Source organism: Camarhynchus parvulus, chromosome 20 (genome assembly GCF_901933205.1).
Source record: "Camarhynchus parvulus chromosome 20, STF_HiC, whole genome shotgun sequence".
Classification (NCBI taxonomy): domain Eukaryota; kingdom Metazoa; phylum Chordata; class Aves; order Passeriformes; family Thraupidae; genus Camarhynchus; species Camarhynchus parvulus.
Window position 1 is genome coordinate 11357348 of NC_044590.1, and position 24496 is coordinate 11381843.

At 42.1% G+C, this 24496-nt stretch overlaps 1 protein-coding gene across 5 annotated transcripts in view; it reads right to left on the minus strand.

Moving 5' to 3' along the window:
• The window catches only part of PTPRT (protein tyrosine phosphatase receptor type T), a 483857-nt gene that overhangs the window by 333561 nt on the left and 125800 nt on the right, over positions 1-24496 (minus strand). For all 5 annotated transcript variants that reach the window (XM_030963017.1, XM_030963016.1, XM_030963015.1 and 2 more), the window contains exon 2: positions 19526-19651. In XM_030963017.1, coding sequence (XP_030818877.1) covers positions 19526-19651 — 126 coding nt within the window. The remainder of the gene's footprint in view (positions 1-19525; positions 19652-24496) is intronic.

Consider the following 24496-nt stretch of genomic DNA (forward strand, 5'->3'; position numbering starts at 1 on the left):
ACCAGCTTGCAAAGTACTCCAGGATAACTGCAAAACCGCAAGGAAATGTCATAGAATGAGATTGTATTTACAGCCATAGGAAAGACAGACCTTCAACACCTTGTTACTTTTGATACTTCTAGGTTTGTCTGCTCTTTTGCATTGATTTTGCTCAGAACAAAAGTATTTTAGGAATAAAACCCAGGAACAACTGTCAGCTTGTTTTTCCAAGAGAAGCAAGCATTCTTTCAGCACAAAGTATTTATTTATGCATTTCCAAACAGAACTGGCTACGGGGGAATTACTTAAGCCTCAGTGAAGCAGCAAACATTGTTTGTGATCTTTTTCACGATGCTGTCCAACCCCTCAGTGTTTATTCAGCTTCTGATAGCTTCTGTTTATCTGCTGATAGGTTTTTGGAGGCTCCAGTTGTGGTTTGTTAAAGCCCTGGAATGGGAACCTGCTGGCATCAGCAGGGGCTCTGCCTCACTGGATCCACAGGCTGATAGGTTTGGATCTGCCAGCTCACTGGGGTCAAAGCTGGCACCTTTTGAACCTTGGAAATGGCCCAAGGCACCCCAGCACAGCCCAGAGATTTGTCAGAGGAGCCACTTCCCTGATTCCATCTGCATTCGATACGAAATTAAACGGAGTCAAACAGATCTCATTACACTGATTGATTTAATGAGTTATCTGCATGCTGCCAGCAGGGCTGGACCAGAGTGCAGCCAAGGGAGGCTGCAGGAACCACTGGCCTCATTCACGGCACAGCTGGGCCACCTGACACACAAAATCCCATTTATCTGCAACTCCCAAACCTTACCCTGTCCAACCTCTGGGCTGGAACGAGCTCTAATCTTGCTTTTAGCAAAAGAAATAAGTAATAGCAAAAGAGATTGGAAAAATCTTCCTAAATTCTAATTGATACTTTTTAATCGGTCTAAATGGCTACTGCAAATTAAAAGCAGAGGAGAAGAGTTAAAACTGATTTTAAATAGTTGGTCACAGGCAGTTTGGCACAGAAGCTCTATTTCTGTTAAGACACAAATGGATTTGGGCACACCTGACAGCTCTGGAACTTTACTCAACGTTTCTCCAGTCCTTCTTCAGCAACAAAGGATTTGCTGGAGTATCCCATGGCTTCACTTTGGTCTGAAATAAAGAAATTGCTGGGAGTGTCCCCTCTCATCCTGCTGTCTAGAACTGGGAATCACAGAGCCTCTGAACCCCAGGGCACTGGCAGAGCCTGTGTTGATGGTTCCTGCCTTTCCTCACACAGGTGGGATTCAAATGAAACTCTGGAGCTCTTTTCTTGTGCAGGTGGCTCCCTGATACGACTGAGCCATATCACTGTGAGTTTCCTGCAGATATGAAATATCTGACATGTAAATGGAAGAGTAAGAAGTGAAACTGTCAGGAGTAAAAATGTATTTTGCATCAAAGCTTAAATAGCTTTTAAAAGTTTCCTGAATGTGCTATCATGTCAGTTCTCAGGGTTCTCTGACTCTGACGCTTTTCCTTTTAAATTTTTTTTTCTGGTAAAACCTAAGCCAGTTTCCCAGCCTTGAACTGGGGCAGGGGAGATTCAGCTGTATTTATATTCATATAAAAGCAAAGTTTCCTGAAATGCACATCACTCTGTAATAATGGATTGCAAGGAAAACATCTGTTTCTTCCCACCTGTGAGCAGCTCATGCATTGCCCCAGCACAGGTCACTGCACACTGGAACTCCACAGCAGCAAGGAAATCAAGGGACAGGAGTGATCCCAGCAGGTGAGCTGCTGCCCTGCTTGATATCCAACACCCCCAGCAGGCTGCGAAATCTGATTTTGGGCATTTCATTTTGTCAGAACCCAGCACATTCCTCTGGCAGCCCTGGGTGACTCCAGACCCTGGCAGGGGCTCAGAGACCTTGGCACGGAGTCAAAGACACCTGTGCCTTCCATTTTAACCCCTGGAAACAATTACCAACTTTGTGTGAAGATGTACAAGCCACAAGGGTTTGAGTAGAATGGTAGTTAATTTGTCACAGGGTAAAAAAAGTAGAATTTTGGGGATTTAGAATGGGGGTTCAAGAGGCAAGATGGAGGAATCTGGGCATGTCCTGTCCTTCTTCTCCTTCTTCTCCTCCATCTTCTGCTGTGATGGTGGCACTTCTGGATTGGTTTAGAGACAAACTAACATAGGTGATAGGTATTGGAAAATTATTGTAAATAAAGTACAGGTAGTTCTTAGTATAAAAAGCCAACATCACCCCAAGGGCAGGGACTGTGCCACAACCCAACCTGCTGGACAGATCTCAGCAGGTCAGAGAAAGAATGTTATAGATAAGAAAAGATAAACAACATTGAAAAGCAGAGCTGAAGAATCTCAACTTCTTCTTTAGTCACAAAGCTGGGAAAAAAAGCGACTTTCTGATACCTTGGGAGCCATTCCAGCAACACCAAACCTGAGACATTTGGGGGAGACTGAGTTTTGGCAAGGCAAATGAGGCAGCATCTGCAGCATCCCATGGCACCCTAGTGAACTGATGTAAACCTTTATTTTATGTTTCTGGAGCTGGAAACATGAGACACAGCTACCAACAAAGTCCACAGCACCCTGCAAAGGAGGGCTGTTCCCAAGTACAATTCTCTCTGCTGGAACACATTTTAACCTAAAGCACAGGGGTCACAGGGTAAATGGCTGCACTTGCTACAAAGCACAGGAGACAAATGTAGCTCCCCATGAAGGAAAAACAAATTCACCACTAAAGAATTCCTCACAGTGTATTTATCCTAATCTCTCACCACAGAACAGCTTCCAGTGGCTGGAGGCAGATTGGTAAGAGATACCAACTGTCAGGAAAAGGTGAAAGGCAATTAGTAAATCACTATCTCTTTTGTAATCACTGATGAAATTTCCATTTTTTTTATCCCCTACTGCTCACTGGCCCAAACAAGCAAGACATCACCTTGAAAATGAATGCAATTAATTATATTAGCTGAACCTTTTAAAGAGGAATGGCTTCTCATTTACATTCCTGGCAGAAATTCAATAAGATTGCACTACTGCAAGGTTGATTGAACTGCTGCTGCAGTTAGACCAGTATCCTGAAATAAAAAAAAAATTCTAATGTTCATTATGAGATTTTTAGAGCTAAGTACTTTGAACTGTTAATATTCTCAAGTAAGTCTGCAGTGGAAAGGCTGGAAAAGATAGTTTTAACTGTGTGTTAACTGAAGCTGAAACAATTTCCTTCCCCTCTGCACCATCCTCCACTTACTTTTAACTAATCAAAAATTAGCAGAATTATCTTACATGCCTGAACTAATTAGTAAAGATGTTATCCAAACCTCCAGCTTTCACCTATGCACCTGAGCACTTGCCCTCTCTTAGCACAGCTTTAGCTCTGCTGACATGAAGGGATGCAGAAATTATCATTTGTGTGCAGGGATTTCCTGATTTCACTGGAAACCAGTGCAGAGGGCAGCACAGCACTGTTGGACTGCCTCGACAACCCCAGCTAAGCAGGATAAACCCAACAGAAATTGTTACACCAGCCTGGATAATGGAGCCTTTGCAGCAAACTTTCAATTAGAGACAATCAACGATTATGCATGTATTTGTAAAAGCATAATCAGCTTGTGAAAGCATAATTGGTTTGTGAAAGCATTATTAGTTACAGGGATGTAAATAAGCAAGGGGAAAATGCAGGTTGGTGTTTGGATCACAGGCTGGAGGATGAGATAATGAAAAAAACCCCATTTAATAACAAATTGGGCACACATTTGGCAGGCCCATCCCAGTGCAGGAACACACCTGGACAGAGGTGGACAAGGTTCTCAGCCTTGCCCCAAGCACCTGGCAGAGAGAGGGACAGAGAGGAAGAGCTCCATGCCTCCACTCTAGCAAGGAGACACCTGCACAGCCAGCCAGTCTCCAGGAATAAACATCTGCAAACAGAATGGAAATGCTTCAGTTACCACCCAAACCCCCCTACTGAATTAAATATGGAATGGACTTTGTTCTTTATGGAATCACAGAATGGTTTGGGTTGGAAGAGACCTTAAAATTAATCTTGTTCCATTCCCTGCCATGGGCAGGGACACCTGACACAGACATCTTTTATGAAAAATCCTTTCCTTAGGATTTTTTCCTCCTGAGAAGCTGAGAGGCCTCAGGAACAAAATGTAAACATTGATTATCTGCTGCTGTGGAATGCAACAGGTGCATCTGTGATTGGTCTCATGTGGTTGTTGCTAATTAATGGCCAATCACAGTCAGCTGGCTCGGACAGAGTCTGAGCCACAAGCCTTTGTTATCATTCTTTCTTTTTCTATTCTTAGCTAGCCTTCTGATGAAATCCTTTCTTCTATTCTTTTAGTATAGTTTTAATGTAATATATATCATAAAATAATAAATCAGCCTTCTGAAACATGGAGTCAGATCCTCTTCTCTTCCCTCAACCTGAGACCCCTGTGAACACCATCACAGACACCTTCCACTATTCCAGGTTCTCCAAGCCCCGTCCAACCTGAAGTCTGATGGGTTTTATCACTTCAAGTAGAGTTATGTGAATACACACATCAAATACACAGAATAATATTTGTGCTCGTAGAAAATTTGCCAGAACCCACTGAATCCTGTCCAGGCTGCTGCAATGTACATTCACAAGTCCAGTTTATGCTGCTCATGTTTTTTTATCTGACCTCAGTTTAAGAAAGCCTTAAATATAACTGTCATTGAGTGAGATAATGCTTATTGCCTTTGCTTTTGGAATAATGAAAAAGTATTCAGGAAAAGCAGGTGGGAGTATTAAGTCTGCTATCTCATGAGCTAATATATATATATATCTATATATATATATATATACACATAAAGGCAGGCAGAGTTTGTAGGCTGCCTAAAAAAACCCTACTGTTGGTCACATTCCTGTAACTAAAAGTAGAAAGGGAAAATCACTGGGTTTTCTGCAATTTGAGCAAAGAGTTAATTTCAGATAGAAATGTCAGTATCTTCTCTTTTCCCACAAGAATATGGAGACTGAGTGAAGTCATTATGAAGGACTTGAGACGAAGTTTTATCTTTAATATGGAAGGTATGAACTCCCTATTTCACAAGAAGGATGTTGGTGATTCATCTACTTCTTAAGTCTTTCTCAGTTAAATGGAAAAAGAAATCTAAACAGATAGCTGATAGAACAAGAAAGCCAAAATAATTCCCAGTGCATTACCTGTGTTGGAAAGGCTCTCACAGATCAGTGCCTGGATCCAAATGGCATTTCTGAACAGTTCACATTTATCTTTGAGCCAAAAGTGAGATTTTAGCCAAATGTTTAGATCTCTTTGCTTAGAGAGATGGCTGAGGGGTCTAAGCACAAAGTGGAACCTGCAGGTATTTGGTGTATCAAGTTTAGCAACAGGCCAGCTGTAGGCTGGACCTGTGCTTGCTCACAAAAAGTGATGAAAAAATCAATTATTTCACTTAAACCACATGCATGGGGCAACTGTATCATCTTTAAGAAGATATAATGAAGAGAAAGATAAACTTTTTGTCCTAACAGACAGCAAGTCTGTAAAAATGAGCATGCTGACAGGAGAACCTCTGGAATGCAGGGAGTGAGGCAGGCTGGGCTCACCAGCTTCAGACAGGCAGGACCTGCCAGGCTGGGTGAGCAGTTCTGGGGCTCTGTGTCACTCTGTGTCACCTCACAGGATACTGGTCCTCAGCCCAGGTTATCCAGGCTGCAGTGAAGTCTCCCAAGCACTGGAACCTGTTACTATGGGTCACGAAAGAATGCAAGCGCACACTGCTGCTCTTAAGGTGAAGAAAAAATTGGAAGTTTATATTCTGACTCTAACATTTATAGATTTCTAAAAGTGACAGTGGATGGGAGGGTGAGAGTGCCACCTCTCCAATGACACTGGACAAACCAACAGTTCATCAAATTTCTCTTCTTCTATAAAAGAATGCAGAACAATAAGTTATTTACAGAAAGTGTGCGAGAAAGTTTGTTACAAGAATGTAAACATCAGAAGGCTTAGAATATCTTAAAAAAATCAGGGTGACAGGAACCCTGGCTCCTCTTGGAACAGTCATGGACTTCTGCTATACCATCAAGAAACGGAGCAGAGAAGCCCTGAAATTTAACCCTGGTTAGTTTTATTTTCCTGAAGACAGAGGTGGCTCTGTCAACCAGCCTGAGACAATCCTGGGACATACAGAATCAGAGTCAGCGCACTGCTAATTACCTTGATGAGCTCATCAGCAAGAAGAGCTAAGACAATCACAACAAAACTCCAATTTTTTCCAAAGCATTTATGACTTTTCCATTACTGTACATGCCTAAAGCACGCACCTGCCAGCACTCTGCACCTTGTGATAGAACCCTGTGGATTTCTCAGGAAGCCAGAGCTCATGCTGGGAGTGCAGAGCAGGGCTGGAAGCAGAGGTGGCAATCCCCAGTCAGTGGAAGGTTTGGAGGGTCTGGGGCACTGCCAGCTGCTGGGAGGTATCAGGCTGTTGTAAAAGTGATGGACATGAAAACATACCCAAACATGCTGGTAAATTTACCTCATCTAGAAACGGCAGGTTTAAGAATGCAACAAATCCACTTCAGACACAGCACTGACTTTAAGAACCTTTAAATACAGTGGATTTGTTTTTTGAAGGAGTTTGTCACTAGACAGTATGACCACAGAAGCTCTGACATGCTTCCTTACCATGGGTTTGAAAAGTTGCAATGTTTGGGGAGGAAAAGTCTTCCTCTTCAAACACAGGGTTGGAGACCATGCTTGTAATAAATGAACAGCTTGATTAGATTATGCCTAAAGTTTCAAAAAGAAATCAAAACAGCAGCACTACTGTGAGGACATGGGCTTGGCCTGATTTTGAAATCATGGTCCACTCTGCCCAAACAGTAAAGCACCAGGGACAGGGAAAGCCTGATGTGTAACAGCTCCTTATTTTACAGGGAGATACGGCTCATTTAGAGCAGCAAACTAATTAATACAATCAGAGGCAAAAGTTTCAGAACTCTCCCAACAGCACACATTAGCATAAACTGCCAAGAGACTTGATAAAGTTCAAAGCTTATCTTGTAGCCTGCACGCTCCTGTTTGCTCAGAGCAGCAGCTGGCCAAGTGATCTCCCTTCTCCTCAAAGAGCAAAATTAAATTAGATTAGATCATCTTCTCTCCCTTGTAGAATTAAGATCGTGCTAGGCAAACAAGCAAATTAGCTTTTGAAATCCTGCTTCTCACTTTAAGGCTACAAGGCTGAGAAATGCTCTCTGCACCAGCTCAGCTCTGCTGCAGGAGTGGGTTTGTGCTGCTTTCCTGGTGAGCTGAAGGAGAGTTGTGCAGATTTGTCTCTCCCTGGGCTTGAGGCTGCGAGTGGCAGATCCTGAGGGAGGAAGGCAAAGAAGGGAACAAAGGAGGAAAGGTAATGGACACAAAGTCTTGGAATCAAGACATGCAGAAGTCACAGAATCACAAAAAAGGCTGGGTTGGAAAGGACCCTTAAAGCTCATCTTATTCCACCCCCTGCCATGGACAGGGACACCTTCCACCACAGCAGGTTGCCCTGTCCAACCTGGCCTTGATGGGTTAATAAGAGCTGCAGTAGTGAGGCTTGAAAGATTCTTGGTTTGTTGCTATATAAAAACACTTCTGAGGAAAGGAGTAAAACCTAGTTTCTAGAAAAAGCAGGATTAGGAACATGAATGTTACATCAGAAGAAAGGCTTAGAGCACAAGGAAACAGAAGGGAAAATGTAGGGAGCAGGATTTTGTGGACTAGAAAGCTGGCCTGAAGAACAACAAATGTTTATGGCTGCATGGTGGAGGTGGATGGTTCAGATCAGCAATGCCAGATGCCAAATTCAAACCAAACAAATACACAACAGCAAGTGAAGTTCAAAGGAGGACATACAAATGAGATCCTAGACTGAAACCATAGTTTCTAGAGCTCATTCACTGCACACCAAGCTGTGAGGTCAGCTGGCACAGGCACACTTAAGCTGATAAAAACCTCTCCCCATTAAGTCACCATGCTGCAGCAATCAGACACACTCCAGAAGTCTGTCCTAGGCAATCTGTTCTAGATGAACAGCTAATGAGAACTAACCTAAACCGCTTCTCTCTGGTTATGATTCTCCTTTGAATATTCCCATAACTGTACTGCTAAACAACTCAGACCCATAAAACTGAAACAGGGAAAGAGATTCTTCTGCTGTGGACAGATGGAGTAGTAAAACTGGCCATGAGAAAGCACAGCAATATCCATGGCACATCTTCACTCAGTCACCCTAGACTGCAACAAATTTAGCAAGAAGTTAATTTAGCTTATAGTTTGTTTGTTTGTTTTTTAATGCTTTGATTATTTCCTATTAGGCTGGAGTTGATGGAGAAGGTGATTTGGGGTTTATTGCCAAATTTCTTCACAGCTTGATCTTCGCTACCGTAACTAGAGGAGATTATAAGATGAAGATGGCATTGCAGGAAAAACAGAAATGCAACAAAAGTCTCATATACGTGGAAAACAAGAGGGATGGAGGGAAAGGAAGATTTTGAAGGGTTTATGTTTCTGTGAAGGGTGGGTTTATGGGGCAGACTGACTTGTGAGGAGGCATCAGGAACTGTTATCCCATGACAGTGTTCATCATGCTGCTTAAACCTTTACTAACTTGGCTGTTAAACAAGAGAGGCACAGAAGTAAATTAAAAACCAGAAATGCTGCATAAACTTTGAGGACATAAAACATTTGTTCTAAAGCATTAAAGATTAATCAGAAACAGCTCTGCTGTTTCATGGCTCTGAAGACAGTGAGCCACTTGCTGCCTCCAAGTTGGTGCTTTCCTCGTGCTGCCACATCTGCTGTGTGTGCCAGGGTGGGAAGCTGGAACAAAACATCCTGACTCTGCCAGCATCCCTACAAGGCATTTCCAAATATCTAAGGGATGGGTTCAGATCTTCAGCATGAAGGATGGTCTTGTTTTAGAAGAATGAGATGAATCAAGGAGGTTCTTAGACACCTGAGCTGCGATGAGGGTTTCTTATTCTGCTTCCCTTCTGCATCCTTCTGATCAACACTGATATTTCTTCCATATTACTCCCTCGTGCATGCGCTGTAAGTAAATCCAAAGTAGAAGACGAGAGGAAAAGCTTTTTCCACCCCTAGAAAGACAAACCCACCCAGCAAAGTGCCTTTGTTCTACCCATAAGAGGTTTACCCAAAGAGCTGGACACCTTTCTATGTTTATAGATATTTTACTAAGGAAAAGCCAAGCATTTCTCAAGTTAAATGAGGGCCCAAGTGGCTTATGCTGAAGCCTGGAACATCTCAATTTCCTGTGAATTCCCTGTGACTTGGCTGGTGCCATTTTTACTGCAGCTGTTCATTCAATTGAGAGCTCACATCATGAAACATGTCAGGGAGAGAAAGAGCCGATGAGAATTCAGTGAATACAGCTTTTCATTTGAAAAGATCCTCAAACACACACAATTGCTTTCTGTTGCTTAATTTTCAACATTGATAAACATAATTGCATTTATTTATCTAGTCAATACTGAAAACAAGTGATAATTTGTAATATAACAACTTTACATCTCAAAGGAATACAAGCACAACAGTTTCCAGTCCCTTCTAAAGGAGGTGAATGACATGGAGGAGGTTGGATTGCCTGTGTAGGAGAAGCTTACATTATTATTTTTCCATGAGGATATATTAATATTGTTGCTATCAACTTGCTTTTGTACATATATAAATGACTTTTGGAAAAGACTTTTAAAAGCCAGCATTTTTCATGTGCCAAATTACACACGCTAAATATCTGATACTAGCAATAGCAAATGCTAATATTTCCTAAGCATGAAAAATGAACTCTCTTTCCCCCACAAGTTCTCAATAGCAGCAGTTCTCATTGGAACCAGTGATCAGAAGTTGTTATTATCATTCCATCAAACAATCTGTATCCTTCTAATTAAATAGTAAAGCATCTGAAAATCTGCTCATTATGAGTCTCCATCCTGTTTGTTTTGAAGCTGGCAGAAAGACTTACAGTTAGTTCACTACACACTGAATAGGGCTTGTGGTAAAGAAACTGCATTAGTTAAATAATTCTTAACACTGCAATCTTGGATATCTTTCCATGGCTTTGTACTCAGGAGCTGGGAGTCTGTTAAGTGGTGGGATGGTTGGTGACAGAAGTAAAAAACTAAAGAAAAAAGTATGAAAGGTGAAAGAAGAGAGTTCACTGGGCAAAAGAGACAAATGTGGGGGTGAAAAGTGCGTTATCCAGACAATGCACTGCAGCACAGAGTCCCTCTAAGAGATCACACTCAGCTCCCACTGAATTTAAGGGGTGTCAGGAGAATTCCACTGACTCTATGTTAAACAGCTCCAAAAAGCTGAAAATTCACTCAGAGCTACCAAGGCTCACAAGGGCTGAGCAGCAGCCTTAGTGATCCTTCCTACCTTTCCTGTATTTTGCTCACCCTCTGCCTTGAATCCCTACTTAATGCCTCAGTTGCTTTCTTGGATCATGCTGAGGAGTAATTTTGCCTCTGATTTCCCCAAAATTTCCTTTTGTAAATCCTCATCTGTCAGTATTTGTCTGTTCATTCATGGCCTTCTCCTTCCCTTTTTCGAATCTGCTCTGTCTGAACCTGCCCCATGCAGGTTCTCAGGTCACTCTTCTTTTGGAACTTCTTTCCTGGTAGACCTGTCCATCTCTAGGCTGGTCACAAATCTTGCAGAAAAAAGGAAAAATACCCAATGCAGAGCAGGTTCACAGTTTGAAGGGAAGAAAAAAATATCAGAATTCTGTCTACTTAAAAATTCACTCTTCAAATGTTGTTACAAATCTCAGCCCTCACTAGATCTGCAATATCCCTAATCAGTTCCTTCAAAAGCACTAGAATTTATCTCTTCCTCCTCAAACTTCTGCTCCTATTTACTCACTGCTTTGCCACTTTCTTAATATCCACTAAGTTCACATTTATCAATTTTAGAATTTAATTTTTGTCAGAAAGATCTTCCCCATCCCTCATGCTCCGTATGCACCTTGTTTACTCCTTCAACCACATTTATTTCAATAGAACTTATATTAAATTTCATTTGAGTGGAAGAAACCTCTCTTTCTTCTATTTCCCAGCTCCTGAAGATTTTGAAGGTGTTCATGAGAAATATTTTTCCACTGGTGTGGTTATAAAATTCCCTTGAACAAAAACCAGTTTTAACACGTTGGCATCTGGGCAGCATGTCCTAACAGAGCTCAAAATAACACATCATTAAAAAAAAAAAATACAGGCTGTGTGCTCAGATGCTGAGAGGCATCAGTTCCTGCTAGAGCCAACAGGTGCTGAGAGAAATTAATGTTTCTGTGCTGAAACCATGCAGGAGGAACGAGCTCACCAGCAGCTTGCTTGTCCTTCCTCCCAGGGTGATGCTGAGTGATGTTGTGGCAGTGCTTTAGCAGTGCCATGATCTCGCTAATGGTGATAATGGAAAGGTCCTGACACCCACAAACAGCTCTGCTTGGGGAAGCTCTGGCAGGAAAGGGTCAGAAAGAGACTGACAACAGTTCAAATGTACCATTTAACACATCAAGGTGCAGAACTACGTGTGCTCCCAGCAGACAGCAATCCCTTCGGGGTTATTAAAACACTTCCTAGAAGGCATTCTGGTCTTTGATATCATTTCTTTATGCCCTGTGAGCTCACTGAAGGCTGCACATCCTTGCTGAGCTTGATTTCAGTACCAAAACCCCACCTCCCTCTAAGTGGGAGGATGGTTCTGCTGACCTCTGACAACAGCACATGAGGGAAAATTCTCTCTCTGTCACCTTTACAATGGGAACGACACAGATTTAAAAACTGGGATGTAACTTCCTCTCAGCAAAAGTCGTCTAGAAAGGTAAATGTTCTTAATTAAATCTACTGCTTACATCATTAAAAGCAAGTACTAGGCTAAGTGTGATATACTTAGTTTAAAGGTCTGCACTTTCCCCACAGACTTAAGTCAAACACTCCCCCACTGTTTCTATTTCATCCACAACCAGTGCACTCCATCCCAAAGGAAAGGTTTTACTGGGTGTTACAACACAGGAACATGAGAGAGCAAATATTTAGCAAGAATCACTCTTAAAACTCATGGATTTAAATTGCTACCTGTATGAAACCAATTCATGGTCTTCATTGCTGAATAAGCAAGATTTTCTACATATACACAGGTGGGATTTAGTTGCTGACAGCCCAGACCTAACACAAGGTAGTAAAAACTTATGGATAACAACATATTCCTCCCAGAGACACCCAAATCCTGGTGCTGGGCTGTGAGCAGCATCACAGAATGAGTTAGAGGGGTGGCTTAGGGCCTGGAGAGAGTAAAACAGAGCAATTGAAGGCTGGAAGGACAGGAAAAACTCCCTCTTGTTGCTTGCAAGGTTACATTCCTCCTAAAGCTGCATTCATTAATAGGTCAAAAGTGTGCACTTTCCTGGAAACTTCAACATTGGAATGCACATCCACTAAAATAAACCCAACACTTGCAGTCAATCCCCAAAAAAACTCAGGTTAGCATCAAGCAGGGATGGAATTCTGGAAATGGGGAAGAATTATTTACAACTACAAGAAAGAATTCCAAAGCACAGACAGGAGGCTGCAGAGTAAATAGCAAAATAAAAACACATTGGGGAAACTTTCCAGAGATCCCTTTCTCTTTAGACCTTAACACAGCTGAGAAATTACTTGGAGCTCATTAACGAGCCACAGACTAATCTATTTACTTGTATGTAAGTGAAAGAGTGGGGAGAAACATATTTGACTCATTCTTAGTAATTTCCCCTGCATAAAATATTTTTGGAGGAAAAAAAAATATACAGGCAGCTGAGCCAATTTTTTTTCTCCCTCTCAGACAAAACTGAATCATGATTCATCATATACACAGATGAATTTTAATTTATTCCTTTAACAAGTTTCTTTTTGTATTTTCTTGTAAGCAAGAATTAATACACTCAGACACGGGGAAATGTTAATTTTACTGCCTCGCCTTTCAAATTTACAAATGTTGAGTCTAACTCCTGCTGGCACCATTCTGGCCTGCAGGGACAAGAGACAAATGCCTGACCTATGCACAGAGGGTCTCTGGCCTTTCTAGAGGTCAGCAGTAGCTTCACATCTCCCATCTCCAGAAGAGAATTAAAGCATCCTGCCCATCCAGCATGGGTTATCACCTTCCAGAAGGAAAGCTGTTGGATAATTATCCATTGCTGCTGTAACTCCATGGTGCCACTCGCAAAAAGGCAGAGGTGACACAGGAAAGCATTTGGCCTGTTAGAATCCCATAAAACTTCACTCAGTTCAGAGCAGCCCAAGTGGAATTTGGCCATCTGGAATTCCTGGATATATCTCAATGCTTGCCTGCTAAATGAGTATTTCACGGAGCAACACTAATGATGATGACCCTTCTGTTCTTCCAGTGAGAAGCTCAGAGACTCCTCCAGTTCCTGGAACAAAGGAACAGACTCATTTAGGTGTGGGAAGAGTCCCCCATCCCTAATCTCTGCTGCAAGAGGAAAGACAGAGGTTCTGCAGTGATTTCTCAGTGAGTTAAGGTGGTGGAGGATCCATCGCATGCAGGGGAGGTGATGCCCTGCACACCCTGAACGTAAGAGCCTGAATGAGGGATGCAGGACTCCAGGGGCTCTCCAAAATGCAGTTTATTGTATCCAAGAGTTACAGCAGCCCAGGGTGGTGGGTGACAGAGCTGTGCCTACAGCTGTCAGCTCCAGCTGCAGGCAGGCCTGGAGACCCTTTGGTTTTGGTTACAATGCATGATTTACTTTTCTTTGCTGAGCATCTTAACACAGTAGAACCAATCTATACCTTAACTGTTATCTATAGCCCATCATAACTGCTGTAATTACCATATTCATGTTACTGTTCTCCAATCACTAAAAGTCAGTACATTACAGTTTAAGCTAGAAGTTGTTTTTCAGTTTTCTTGCAGTGGAAAATTCTGAGACCTTTTTTCTACCTGCCATATTTGCTGACCTGTTTGCCTGTGCCATCTTTCTGCTTAGTAAAAACATCTTCTTGTTTGGGGTGGGTTTATCCTTTGCTCTAAGCCATAAAACCCCTCCTAACCAACACACCCTTTGCCTCCTTGGTTATCCAGTAAGACTGGCTCAGCAATTCTTTTCTTCTATATCAAAACTTGCTTCCATCTCTATTCCTTCTTCAGACTCTACATTTAAAAATCTTTCTGCTAAGCAGACATATCTGTGATACTTTCTTGTCAAACTTTCATCCTTCCCAACATCTGAACAGCTCTGAGCTGGGCTCACTCGCTGGGACACAGGATGCAGGCTCTCTAAGGCCACACTCAGAACTCATTTGGGCCTGAAAATATCATCTCAAAACACCCACCATTTAGATGGAGGTTTAGATTGGTTCTCAGGAAACATTTATTCACCAAAAGGGTGGTCAGATATTGGAACAGGCCGCCCAGGGCAGCAGTAGAATCATCATCCCTGGGAATATTCAAAAATATGTCATGGAAAGCTTGGGACCATGCTTTAGTGGTGGCCTTGGCAGTGCTGGGGTAGTGGTTTGACTTGATTATCTTAGAGGGCTTTTCCAACCTAAATGACTCCATGGGAGATAAAAACACACCGATTTCTATCACAAAATAAACCTTCAACAATAACAGGTCCCGTTGCTCTTTGCAGAAGAAGTTTTGTGGAATGAGGATGCAAAGTGAGGCCATTTGCACTTGCTTGGTAACCTACAAGTGATACCATTCTGAATATTATCATTTATTCCAAACATTTTGCTAATCACTTCATTCTTCATACCCACACTTCTGTTTCTTATACAATGCCCAGCTGGGAAACAGTGGAGCAAGAAAGAGCAGTGATATGGAGCACCCAGAGATGCAGATCTATGTTTATATACACATGTACTCCATTTCTTTTGGAAGAATTATTGTTTATTTCTGTGAAAGCAAAGTAGCACTTGCTCTAAGTGTTACAGAGATGAAAGCAAGTGAGCAGTCAGGCAGATGGGACCAGAGATTCAGCCTCTGCGTGCTGATTACTTATCTGCTAAGCTGGAACAGGAAAACTTCACAAAGTTAACGTGGGATTGAAATCCAACAGCAAAGAATGCAGCTGCACAAATACACAAGACACGATGCCTTTGCATTCAAATAGAATCATATTTAATACAATTAAAGTAATTACTTCAGTCTAGTCAGCCCTGGTAAATCTCCATTGGAGTTAATTAGCAAATGATAGTAAAATACTTTGAACTTTAAATGTTAAATACTTTCATTATTAATATTATTCTTGCAACTGCTGCCAGAGCAGCCAGGTCCCAGCTCTTTGGAATGCTGCAAAGTGGTGACATGGAGAACAGAGCAGTACTTTTGCCTGGTTGATTTAAGCACATTTCTTTGTTGTGCTAACCAAGCATCTGCCTCAAAAAAGACCCACAAAAGAGCTCAAGTCCTGCTCTCACAAGATCCCAGACTAGCTTGAGTTGGTCTTGTGTCATCCAGCATTGCCATGCAGAGTGCTGAATCCTTGCTTGGTAGCACAACTTCAGACAAATATCCCCAAAAGGTGACAAAATAATGACTGAAGGCACAGGGAAGACAAAAGACAATTAAGAAAGGTTAAAAGGACTGGGTCACATTCCTGCAAAATAAAGATTTAACTGCACACTGCTATATAGGAGAGGTTATAAGAGAGCAACAACTGATTATTTTCCCTATTCAAAAATGGGAAAAAAAAACCCAAAACAAAACAAAAAAAAAAGAGTTGAAGCCGCAGAAAGGAAAATGAAGGTTTGAGAACTTCTACAATTCAAGCAGTGGAACAAACAGCCCAAAAGCTGCAGAATACTCATCACTGAGGGTATTCAGGCTTAAGTAAACACCCATCTGTTAGAGAATATTTTGTTATAATCACTCCTGCTATTGTGCAAGGAGGTGGAACCAAAGTCCCACTGAAATCTGGGGGTTGGATACCTACGATTCATGTGTTCTGCGTTTTTGAAACATTTATTCAGAACAACAAACATCTGGTTCTTAATCCCCCCAATTAACACTGTTTCCAGCCCTAAGGAATTAATCACAGAATTCACGGGAAACATTTTATTTGCTGGCAACGGAGTAAAACAAATTGCCTACAAACTTCTACATTGCTAATGGAGCAGTTTAATTGGCTTCTTTTCTTTTTTCTTTTTGACATTTTAATTAAAAAATAAAGACCAGAAAGACATCCCTGGTCAGAGACCTTTGCAGCAGTGTGTCAGCAGAGAATTACACAGCTCTGGGGACTCAGGCTCTCATTCATGGTGCTGACCTCCTTTGAAGAGCACTCTGAGATCTAGCAGTGAAAAGGACTTTAAAAAGTGCTAGACAGCATCATTAGTATTCAGGAGGACACAGTTCTGTGGCTTGGTTGAATTCAAAGGGATCTGCTGGTACTTAGGACAGCCAAAATGTTTTCCAGAGGAAGGGGCTGAGCAGCTGGGGGCTGGCTGTGCTTCCAACACTGCAGGCTGACTCAGTGTCACTGAACCAACCTAATTCCTGCTCCCTTTTTGTTTTTACCACTTCCACCATGTAGAATTTTAACCTATTTCCAGCTATAAAAGTAAGGCAGTGTTTAAAATAGGGTCCAAACATAAAAATCTGCATCACTGCCTCCCAGAGCCCTGCTGGCACTCCTGCCACCACTCCCTGTGCTCTGTCGTGCCTCTGGGTGCTTATTCCATGAACACCTCTTTGTTGCCACCTCTTACACCCTGCAGCTCAGTGGATTTACACCCTGCTTCTCTCAGTTGCTGTGGAGAAATTCAATGGAATGAAAAGTCAATCATCACATGTTCTAGGACTCCAGCTTTAAAGATGTCCCTGCCTGTAGGAGTGGAACATGCTGTTCTCTTCTGTTCATCCACCTGGCTTTGCCTCTACATGAATATTAAGTAAACAGCTTTTATTCCCACCAAACAGCTTTTCAAAGAGTAACCAACACAAACATCACAATTCCAGCCAGCAACAGACTGTCAATAATAGCTCCAAAAATCTCACCATCTTCAGGGGGCCTGTTTGAGCGCTGCAGCTTACTCCAAGGTTAGCACGACTTGGACAGCTCCTGAAAACATGGGGTTTGTTACACCAGGCCCTTCTGTACACATTTGCTGTGGTCCATGATCTTCCACCTACTGATTTTGCCCCTTGTTCTGTGTGAACAGTCCTGTGACATCAATCAGTCACATCAGGAACTGACTCAATTCCCCTCATGCTCTCTCAAACCTTCTTACACAGTATTTCTTTATCAGCACATTCCCACTTGATGGCTGCTTTACCTTTGCCTTTTAACTTCAATAAAGTTTTCTGCATTTTTTGTTTCAGGTCTAACCTTTTTTAAATTCGCAGCTGCTGGAGTATCTCTAGATATTTTTTTTTTCCATTATACCAGATATCAAGGAAAGGGGGAAACCACAAGTATTTGGAGAAACTACACTGCGTTGTTCTGAGGTTGGCATGGGGGGATTTTTGTGTACATGGAGTGGTTCGTTTGGGGTTGGGGTTTTTAGGGTAGGTTTGTTGCTTTGGGGTTTTTTTAATCATGCCATTCCAGGCTGTTGCTTGTCTTTTGTTGTTTAGATTGGATGTTAGGAAAAATTTCTTTGTTGGAAGAGCTGCCCAGGGAAGTGGTGGAATGACCATCCCTGGAAGCATTCATAAAAGGAGGAGATGTGGCACATGTGGCCATAAAACACAGAGATGTGGGAGCAGGGTTTGGGGATGGGATAATGGTTGGAGTTAATAACCTCAGAGGTCTTTTCCAGCTCTGGGATATCTGCTGTCCCCTCCATGGTTCCAGGGTATTTCAGATGACAATACACCTCCATAAGGAGCCCAGGAAGGGTTTACTTTAACATTTGGAGTTAACAAAGCATTGAACTCATCCAGTAGAAGCAATATAAACCTTTCCATTTGTTCCAGATTCTCAACTGCATCAAAACTGTGTAAATTCCTACTCCTTCCCTCTGGAATCAGATAACTCAAAGATTTGCCATGTCTCTCCCGCTTGCTCTTTAGCAAGGACGCAAAATAAGGACACAACAATGAACCAAAAGCTGAAGAGCCCCACAGATAAAATTGCCATCATTTAAAACACAGCAACATCCAGAATCATCAAATACACTCTTACAGGCAGGACCAAAAATCTGCAACCTCCACAATTAACCCTTTGGGGCATGCCACAGCCAAACCAAGTAGTACCAGGTGTGACACACTCAGAAGGCTCCTATTCTGAGCAATTTCCAATGAGAAAATTATTTAAAACCCACAGAACTTAAACAGCTTTCAGTGCTGGAGGAAGCCAGCCAGGCTGGTGTCTCCTGAGCTGGTTTTTTACTGACAAGCACCCAGGAATGGGGTCTGGGCTGTCTGTCAGTGGCTGTGGCAGGGAGCTATTGCTGTCTCAGCTCCACACCGTGTCCTTCCAGGCAGCCAGCATTTACAAGTCTCTTATCCCAATAATTACAGGCATAAGAATTTGTCTTGAACAACATTATATTCTCTTCTTCCACGTAGCTCGTGCTCTTGCAGTGCAATGCACTAACCAGAATGAATATTTCTTTTTTAGGTGTGAAATCAAAGTCTTCACTGGCTGATGAAGTCTTTTTGCCACTGTGTGCCTGAAAGAGACTTGCATTGCTATTTTAGGTGGCAACCAACATGGACAAAGTAGGATTTTTAGTGAACTTTAAAGTGTTCTCTTAAATCAAGTTCTTTTTCAATGTAAACAAAGCATTTAATGCTAGAGAATTCATTCCCATATAAAGCATAATGGTAACTTCCAATGGAAAACAAAATTGGAAATTATCACCACCGTGAGCTCTGCTAAGAATATTCTAACTATCACATGGAAGTCTACACTATACTCAGTACATATTAGTAAATTAGAAACTCTGGTAAATCTCACTGCTGGAAATGTTTTTCTTGCATATGAAAATTCTCCTGTCTCAAGTCCCAGCCTAATCAAGCATTAGCTACCACAACTAATTCTCTAGACAAGGAACTTTCTTGTCTTTCTCAAAATTGGAATTTAAAACAATTATTTGAGAGCTAAATGGTAACTGCAATGTCCAATATTTCCACATATTTTAAGGCTTTACTTCTGGTCTGTCCAACATGAACCTCCCCAGATAACTCTCTCATCCAGAAAAATGCCAAAAGCTGGCTGAACTTTAGAGTTTTATATCCAAAATATTTCCTCTCTGCTAAATGAGAAACAAAATAAGAATAAGAAATGGAAAATAATTCTTCAAGGATATCCAATGGCAAATGTTGCAAAAAGCCACCTCACATCTATGAATTCTGTTGCCAGAATATTTTGAACACAAAATGAACATTTTATCACAGAGTGAATTCCTGCTCTGCTGTTGTGTGTACCCAGAGCCAGCACACACATACACAGCAATAACATCTCAATCTCCCCAAGAATTGCATCTCATCACTGCTGATGAGGCTCCTCACTCACCAGTTGGGACAGCAGGATCCATTGTTGGCTTTTCCCAGGTGTTGATCTGCTCCCAGGTAAATCCATTGGTTCCCAAGGCGACGCTATAACCACAGTTACTGTAGTGCTCATCAAACGAACAACCACCTACAACCAAGAAAAATGAAAACGTTTTGTCAGTTAATTTTCTCCCTCTCTTTGTGGTAGGCCATTTATTTAGATATTTTGTATCCAAGCGTACACAAGAAATAAAAATAAATAAAACTAATTTCCTGAACATTATTTTTCATGCAGCTCCAAAGATGATGTCCAAAAAATTTCCATGTTTTATATCCACTGGAAGTCCTTGTTTTCTTCCATCCACATTACTGCTTCTAAGATCAGTCCCCTTTATTCCAACCTGTTATTTTCAAGGACAATTCTACAGGATACCCCCATGCAGGAATATTTGCATGAACCTTCAAGTAAGATATTTTTTTAAAAATCAAGAAAAAGAAGGAGGAATGCAAATGGCAAACAAGCACAGCATCACTGTTCCTACAGCAAGGCCTCACTTCTTTTTGCTTTTAAGCCTTGATTATATTTAACCTGCCTTTAACCATCTCCTAAACTTAACAACACAAATTTCTGTGTAGTCCATGAACACACAGAGCTTCCTCAAGGTCTTTCAAATCAACACTTTTGAGCATTGGCCCTGTAGTTTCTGAACAAGAGAATGAGAAGCAGCAGATGTCAACTGGCATTCACACCTTCCAGTCTGCTGACTGAAAGATCTTTGCTGCAATTCCTGAAATACCTGGAAGAAGTTAACTCTCATAAATACATTGGCAGCTGCCTGAACACCTGTGAATCAAAGGAAATTCAGGAACTGTGGAAGGAAATGTTGTATTCCAGTGCAGATCTTTGAAACTTGGGTCACACAGAGGAACAGAGAACGTTTATTCCCTAGGATGTTCCTACTCTGGTGTCCTTTATCATCTCATGTGCTCTTCACCTCCACGCAACCCAGCCTGCCAAAGTATTTCACTCCTGGATCCACTGGATCAGGGATCTGGGTAACTCAGTTTAGACTTGAATCATGCCCAGGGTGTGTCTATAAAGATTTGGTTTCCTCTTAGGGAAGAAAGGATCACTGTTCTCTGCAGATCCCGGTCCTCCTGGAAGAACTGGAACTGAGCAGTTCCAAAGGAACTGGGTACATGTAACCCACCAGGGCTGCACAGTGCTCAGGGCAATGCTCCCTTGCTCTGCCAGCCAAGCACCAATGGATCCTGATGATGCCTCAGGTTTAGCTTTTATATTTTTCAGATTCTGTGCTGATTTAGTGTGTAATTCTGAGCTTTGTATGAGGGGATGGTGAGCTCTCTGCATAGAGCAGGGAGACAAAACAATTCCTGCTCCAGCTGGGCACCAAGGACAAATGATCCAAATCTCAGCCCAAGAGCACAAACACCGTGGGCTGCAGAGAGAAAAACAAGCAGGGTGGGACTGGATGGGCTAAAGCTGGAATGGGACAATGAACTGCAAGATGCAAATGGAGCAGAACTGATCAAAGGGAGAGACCCCGTGCCCGGCCGTGCATTTTGGGGCCATTTTGGTTCATGTTGGGTGCAGCCCTGGCTGGGCTCTGGTGCTGTCCAGGGTGGATCCATTGAGGCCTTTTGATAAATCCCTGCTTTATTCTTTAGCTCTGTCCAGCGTCTGCTCTAGGTCAGCCTGCACAAGGCGTCACTGACACCAACCAGAGCTGCATGGACAGAGATATTCCTGACTCCTCCCTCCTTGCCACAGCTGAACTCACACAATAAACACCTGGCACATCACTGACCTGTGCTCCTCTGCAATAAAGGGTTACACAGCACTGAAAACATTAAAGCCTTGTTTAATTTTCATCCATATTACCCAAGCCCAAACTTCATCTCAGTTCCTATGGAACTCCTCACAAATTACAAATATATTTCATGTCATTAATAGTTCTCAATCCCTTACTCTGTTAAATCAATTACAGTTGGAGTGCACAGAGAATAATTTAAGTGGTTCTGCAAAACCTCACCAAACATTTCTAGTCAAGTATATTCTGGGAAGGTTTGTTGGATACAGTACCTGACACCCCAAAATACTCTGGTGCTGAAAAAAAAAAGTTTAAAGAGATGAAGCTTACCCTAAAAAATTAAAACTTGTATATATTACATATTTTCATTATAACTAGATCTGTTAATAGATTTTATGACCCTGTTTCAGTAGCTTCTGCAAATATTTCTGAGTTGTCATGATTTTATAATATTTAAATAATCCTTGCTTTTAATTTATCACATTTGTGAAGCCTTCCCAACTGTCAAAACAAGCAGGATTACACCTATCTGTGTAACTGTCTCCTGTCTCCCTATTTTTTTTAATTAATTTAGGTGAAAAAGTTCAAAATTACAATATTGAACAGGCTCATTAAAAAAAAATACCTAAGGGAAGATCCAGGCAACCTGGACTGTGTGGGACCGAGCAGTGAAAGTCATTTTTATCCCAGCGAGCAGAATGAGAGGCAAAATCCAATCCTGTGCTCTCAGCCTGCATGGGGCATTCTCATTTTGATGGATTCCCCTTTAATTCAGACACAAAGCATCCCCACGCCCCTGCTCAGCACACAGGGATGGGGCTGTCTGGGAGCTGTTCCTTTGCAGGAATTGTAAACACATCCTCTGCTCCAGCCCAGCTCCTGTACACAGAGAAAATCACACAGGAGCTGCTACAAAGTCCCAGAAGCAAAACAAGCATTAAGCAGCAAAATATGGGGCAGCAGCGCTCATTGAAGTGGGAATGTAATTGTCAATAGCCTGGCATAATCAGCTACACAGGTGGTTTTATCCTCACTGAGGAAGATGGAGTGTGAGGAGCTGGAAAAGGGACACAGTGAGAACTTGTGGAAATTAATTGGGAGCATCTGCTGATACAACACCACACCTGAGGAAGCTTTAAAGTGCCTCGCCTGAAAGTCAAAGCTAACCTTGTAGTACAGCTGAATAGGAAACGAAAGGATAAACCATGGAGAGCCTTAAAAGCAGCAGCAGCAAGATACCTACATTTCAGAGAAAGAAAAGGTTAGTGGAGAAACCTCCAAACACAGAGTGACAGGGCAATAAGCCAGGAGGATTAATTTACTAGAGGCAGCAGAATTGGAATGTGGAGGTGAATTTGCAGGAAATGAGGACAAGGAGAAAAAGCTGGAGTTGATTTTAAGGGCTCAGACGAGCAGATTGCCTGTGTGAATCCTGGGTGCCAAGAGAGGGAGCAGTGCCCACCAGCTTCTTGCTCTGCTGTGTCCACTGAGAGCAGAATTAAAACTGAAATAAAGGCTCAGCTGGGAGCCAGAGCCACAGTGACTTGTGAGCCAAAAAGTCAACAGCTCCTCTCTTCACACTGTTGTGTGTTATGGAACAGGAAAGAAACTTCAGAAAGTGACAGCAAAGTAGTGCAATATATCAGAACATCACAGATTTTGGGGTTACTTTAACAATCACAGAGTAACAGAATGCTTTGGGTTGGAAGGGATCTGAAAGATCATCCAGTCTCACCCCTGCCATGGCAGGGACACCTTCCACTGACCCAGGTGCTCCAAGCCCTGTCCAGCCTGGCCTTGGGCACTGCCAGGGATCCAGGGGCAGCCACAGCTGCTCTGGGCACCCTGTGCCAGGGCCTGCCCATCCTCACAATAAAAATTCTTCCTTATATCCAGTGCTTGGTAAAGCCACGTAGCCACAGTGACTCGTGTTCATATTTGCCAAGCAAGGACATCAGTGGTGGCCCTGCTTTCTGCAGGAGTTGGCACATGTGACATTGCAGCTTCCCTTCCAGGCAGCCAGGTTCAGAAAATTGAAGAGATTTTAGGAGTTCACTAAAGTAGGAAGAGTAACAAGGAGAAGTGTTGTTTGCACTGATGTCAGCATACGCTTAATATTCAATATTTCCAAGGACACCTCACCTATGCAGATACATTGATATGAGCTACACCCAAATATGATGGAACATAAAGACAGGAAGAGGTTAGATCCATCCCCAAAGAAAATCATCCATGGCTGAAATCTGACTGCTTAGAGGCAGAACAGGGCTATTCATTAACCTTGAAAAAATAATCCTCAAGTTGAAGGGAAAGGAAGACCAACCACTGAATGAATTTAGTTACCAAGGTCTGCAAGCTACCCTTTCAGTCACATATCACAGAGTAGCTTGAGGAAAATGACAACATTTACACAATCACCAAAGTGGGGTGCTGGGTCTTCACAAATTGTCAGCAAGAATGAGGATTTTTGGAAAAGATACTGGGATGTTTGGAGCCTTTTTCTGCTTGGCTAAAAATTAAACAAAGGCAGTTGCTCAGTGGGGCCAACGAGGGAATGGAGATGGCTTTGATGGCTTTGGATAACACAGGTGGTGTTAAACCCTTTTCACAAAATGAAATCTAAACAAGAAAGCTTTTCCCTTCCTGAAAAGGGTCATATTGAAGCAAATAATGGCTCACATAAGAAGGATAAAATATCCCTTTTGTTTTACACTGCGGGCTTGTAACAATGCCACTGCTCATCTGAGTGATGCTAATTAATCTTGAGCAGACCTATCATCAGTTACTGAGACTTGCCCCTGGATTATATGTAAACCAGCCTTGCATAAATTGAATGGCTCCTTTGAATATGTAATTGAATTTGCAGAAGTGTGCGCCAGGGGGGTGTTTAAATAAGTGCACAAATATGATAAAAAGAACTTCACGCTATAATATCTAATTCAGTAAGCAAAAATAATGGCAGGGCACATTCCAATTAGTGTTTGATTTATTTATTTTAACAAATCCAATTAGTTGAATGTTTTATAAAGTCATCCAATGTCAAACTCTCACAGACTCACCAGATAAAAAACACAATACTTCTAAAAGGGGATAAAGAAACACAGTGATGTGAGAAGCCTCAGTGGTTATCCTGTGGTTCTAAACACACACAGGAAACAGAG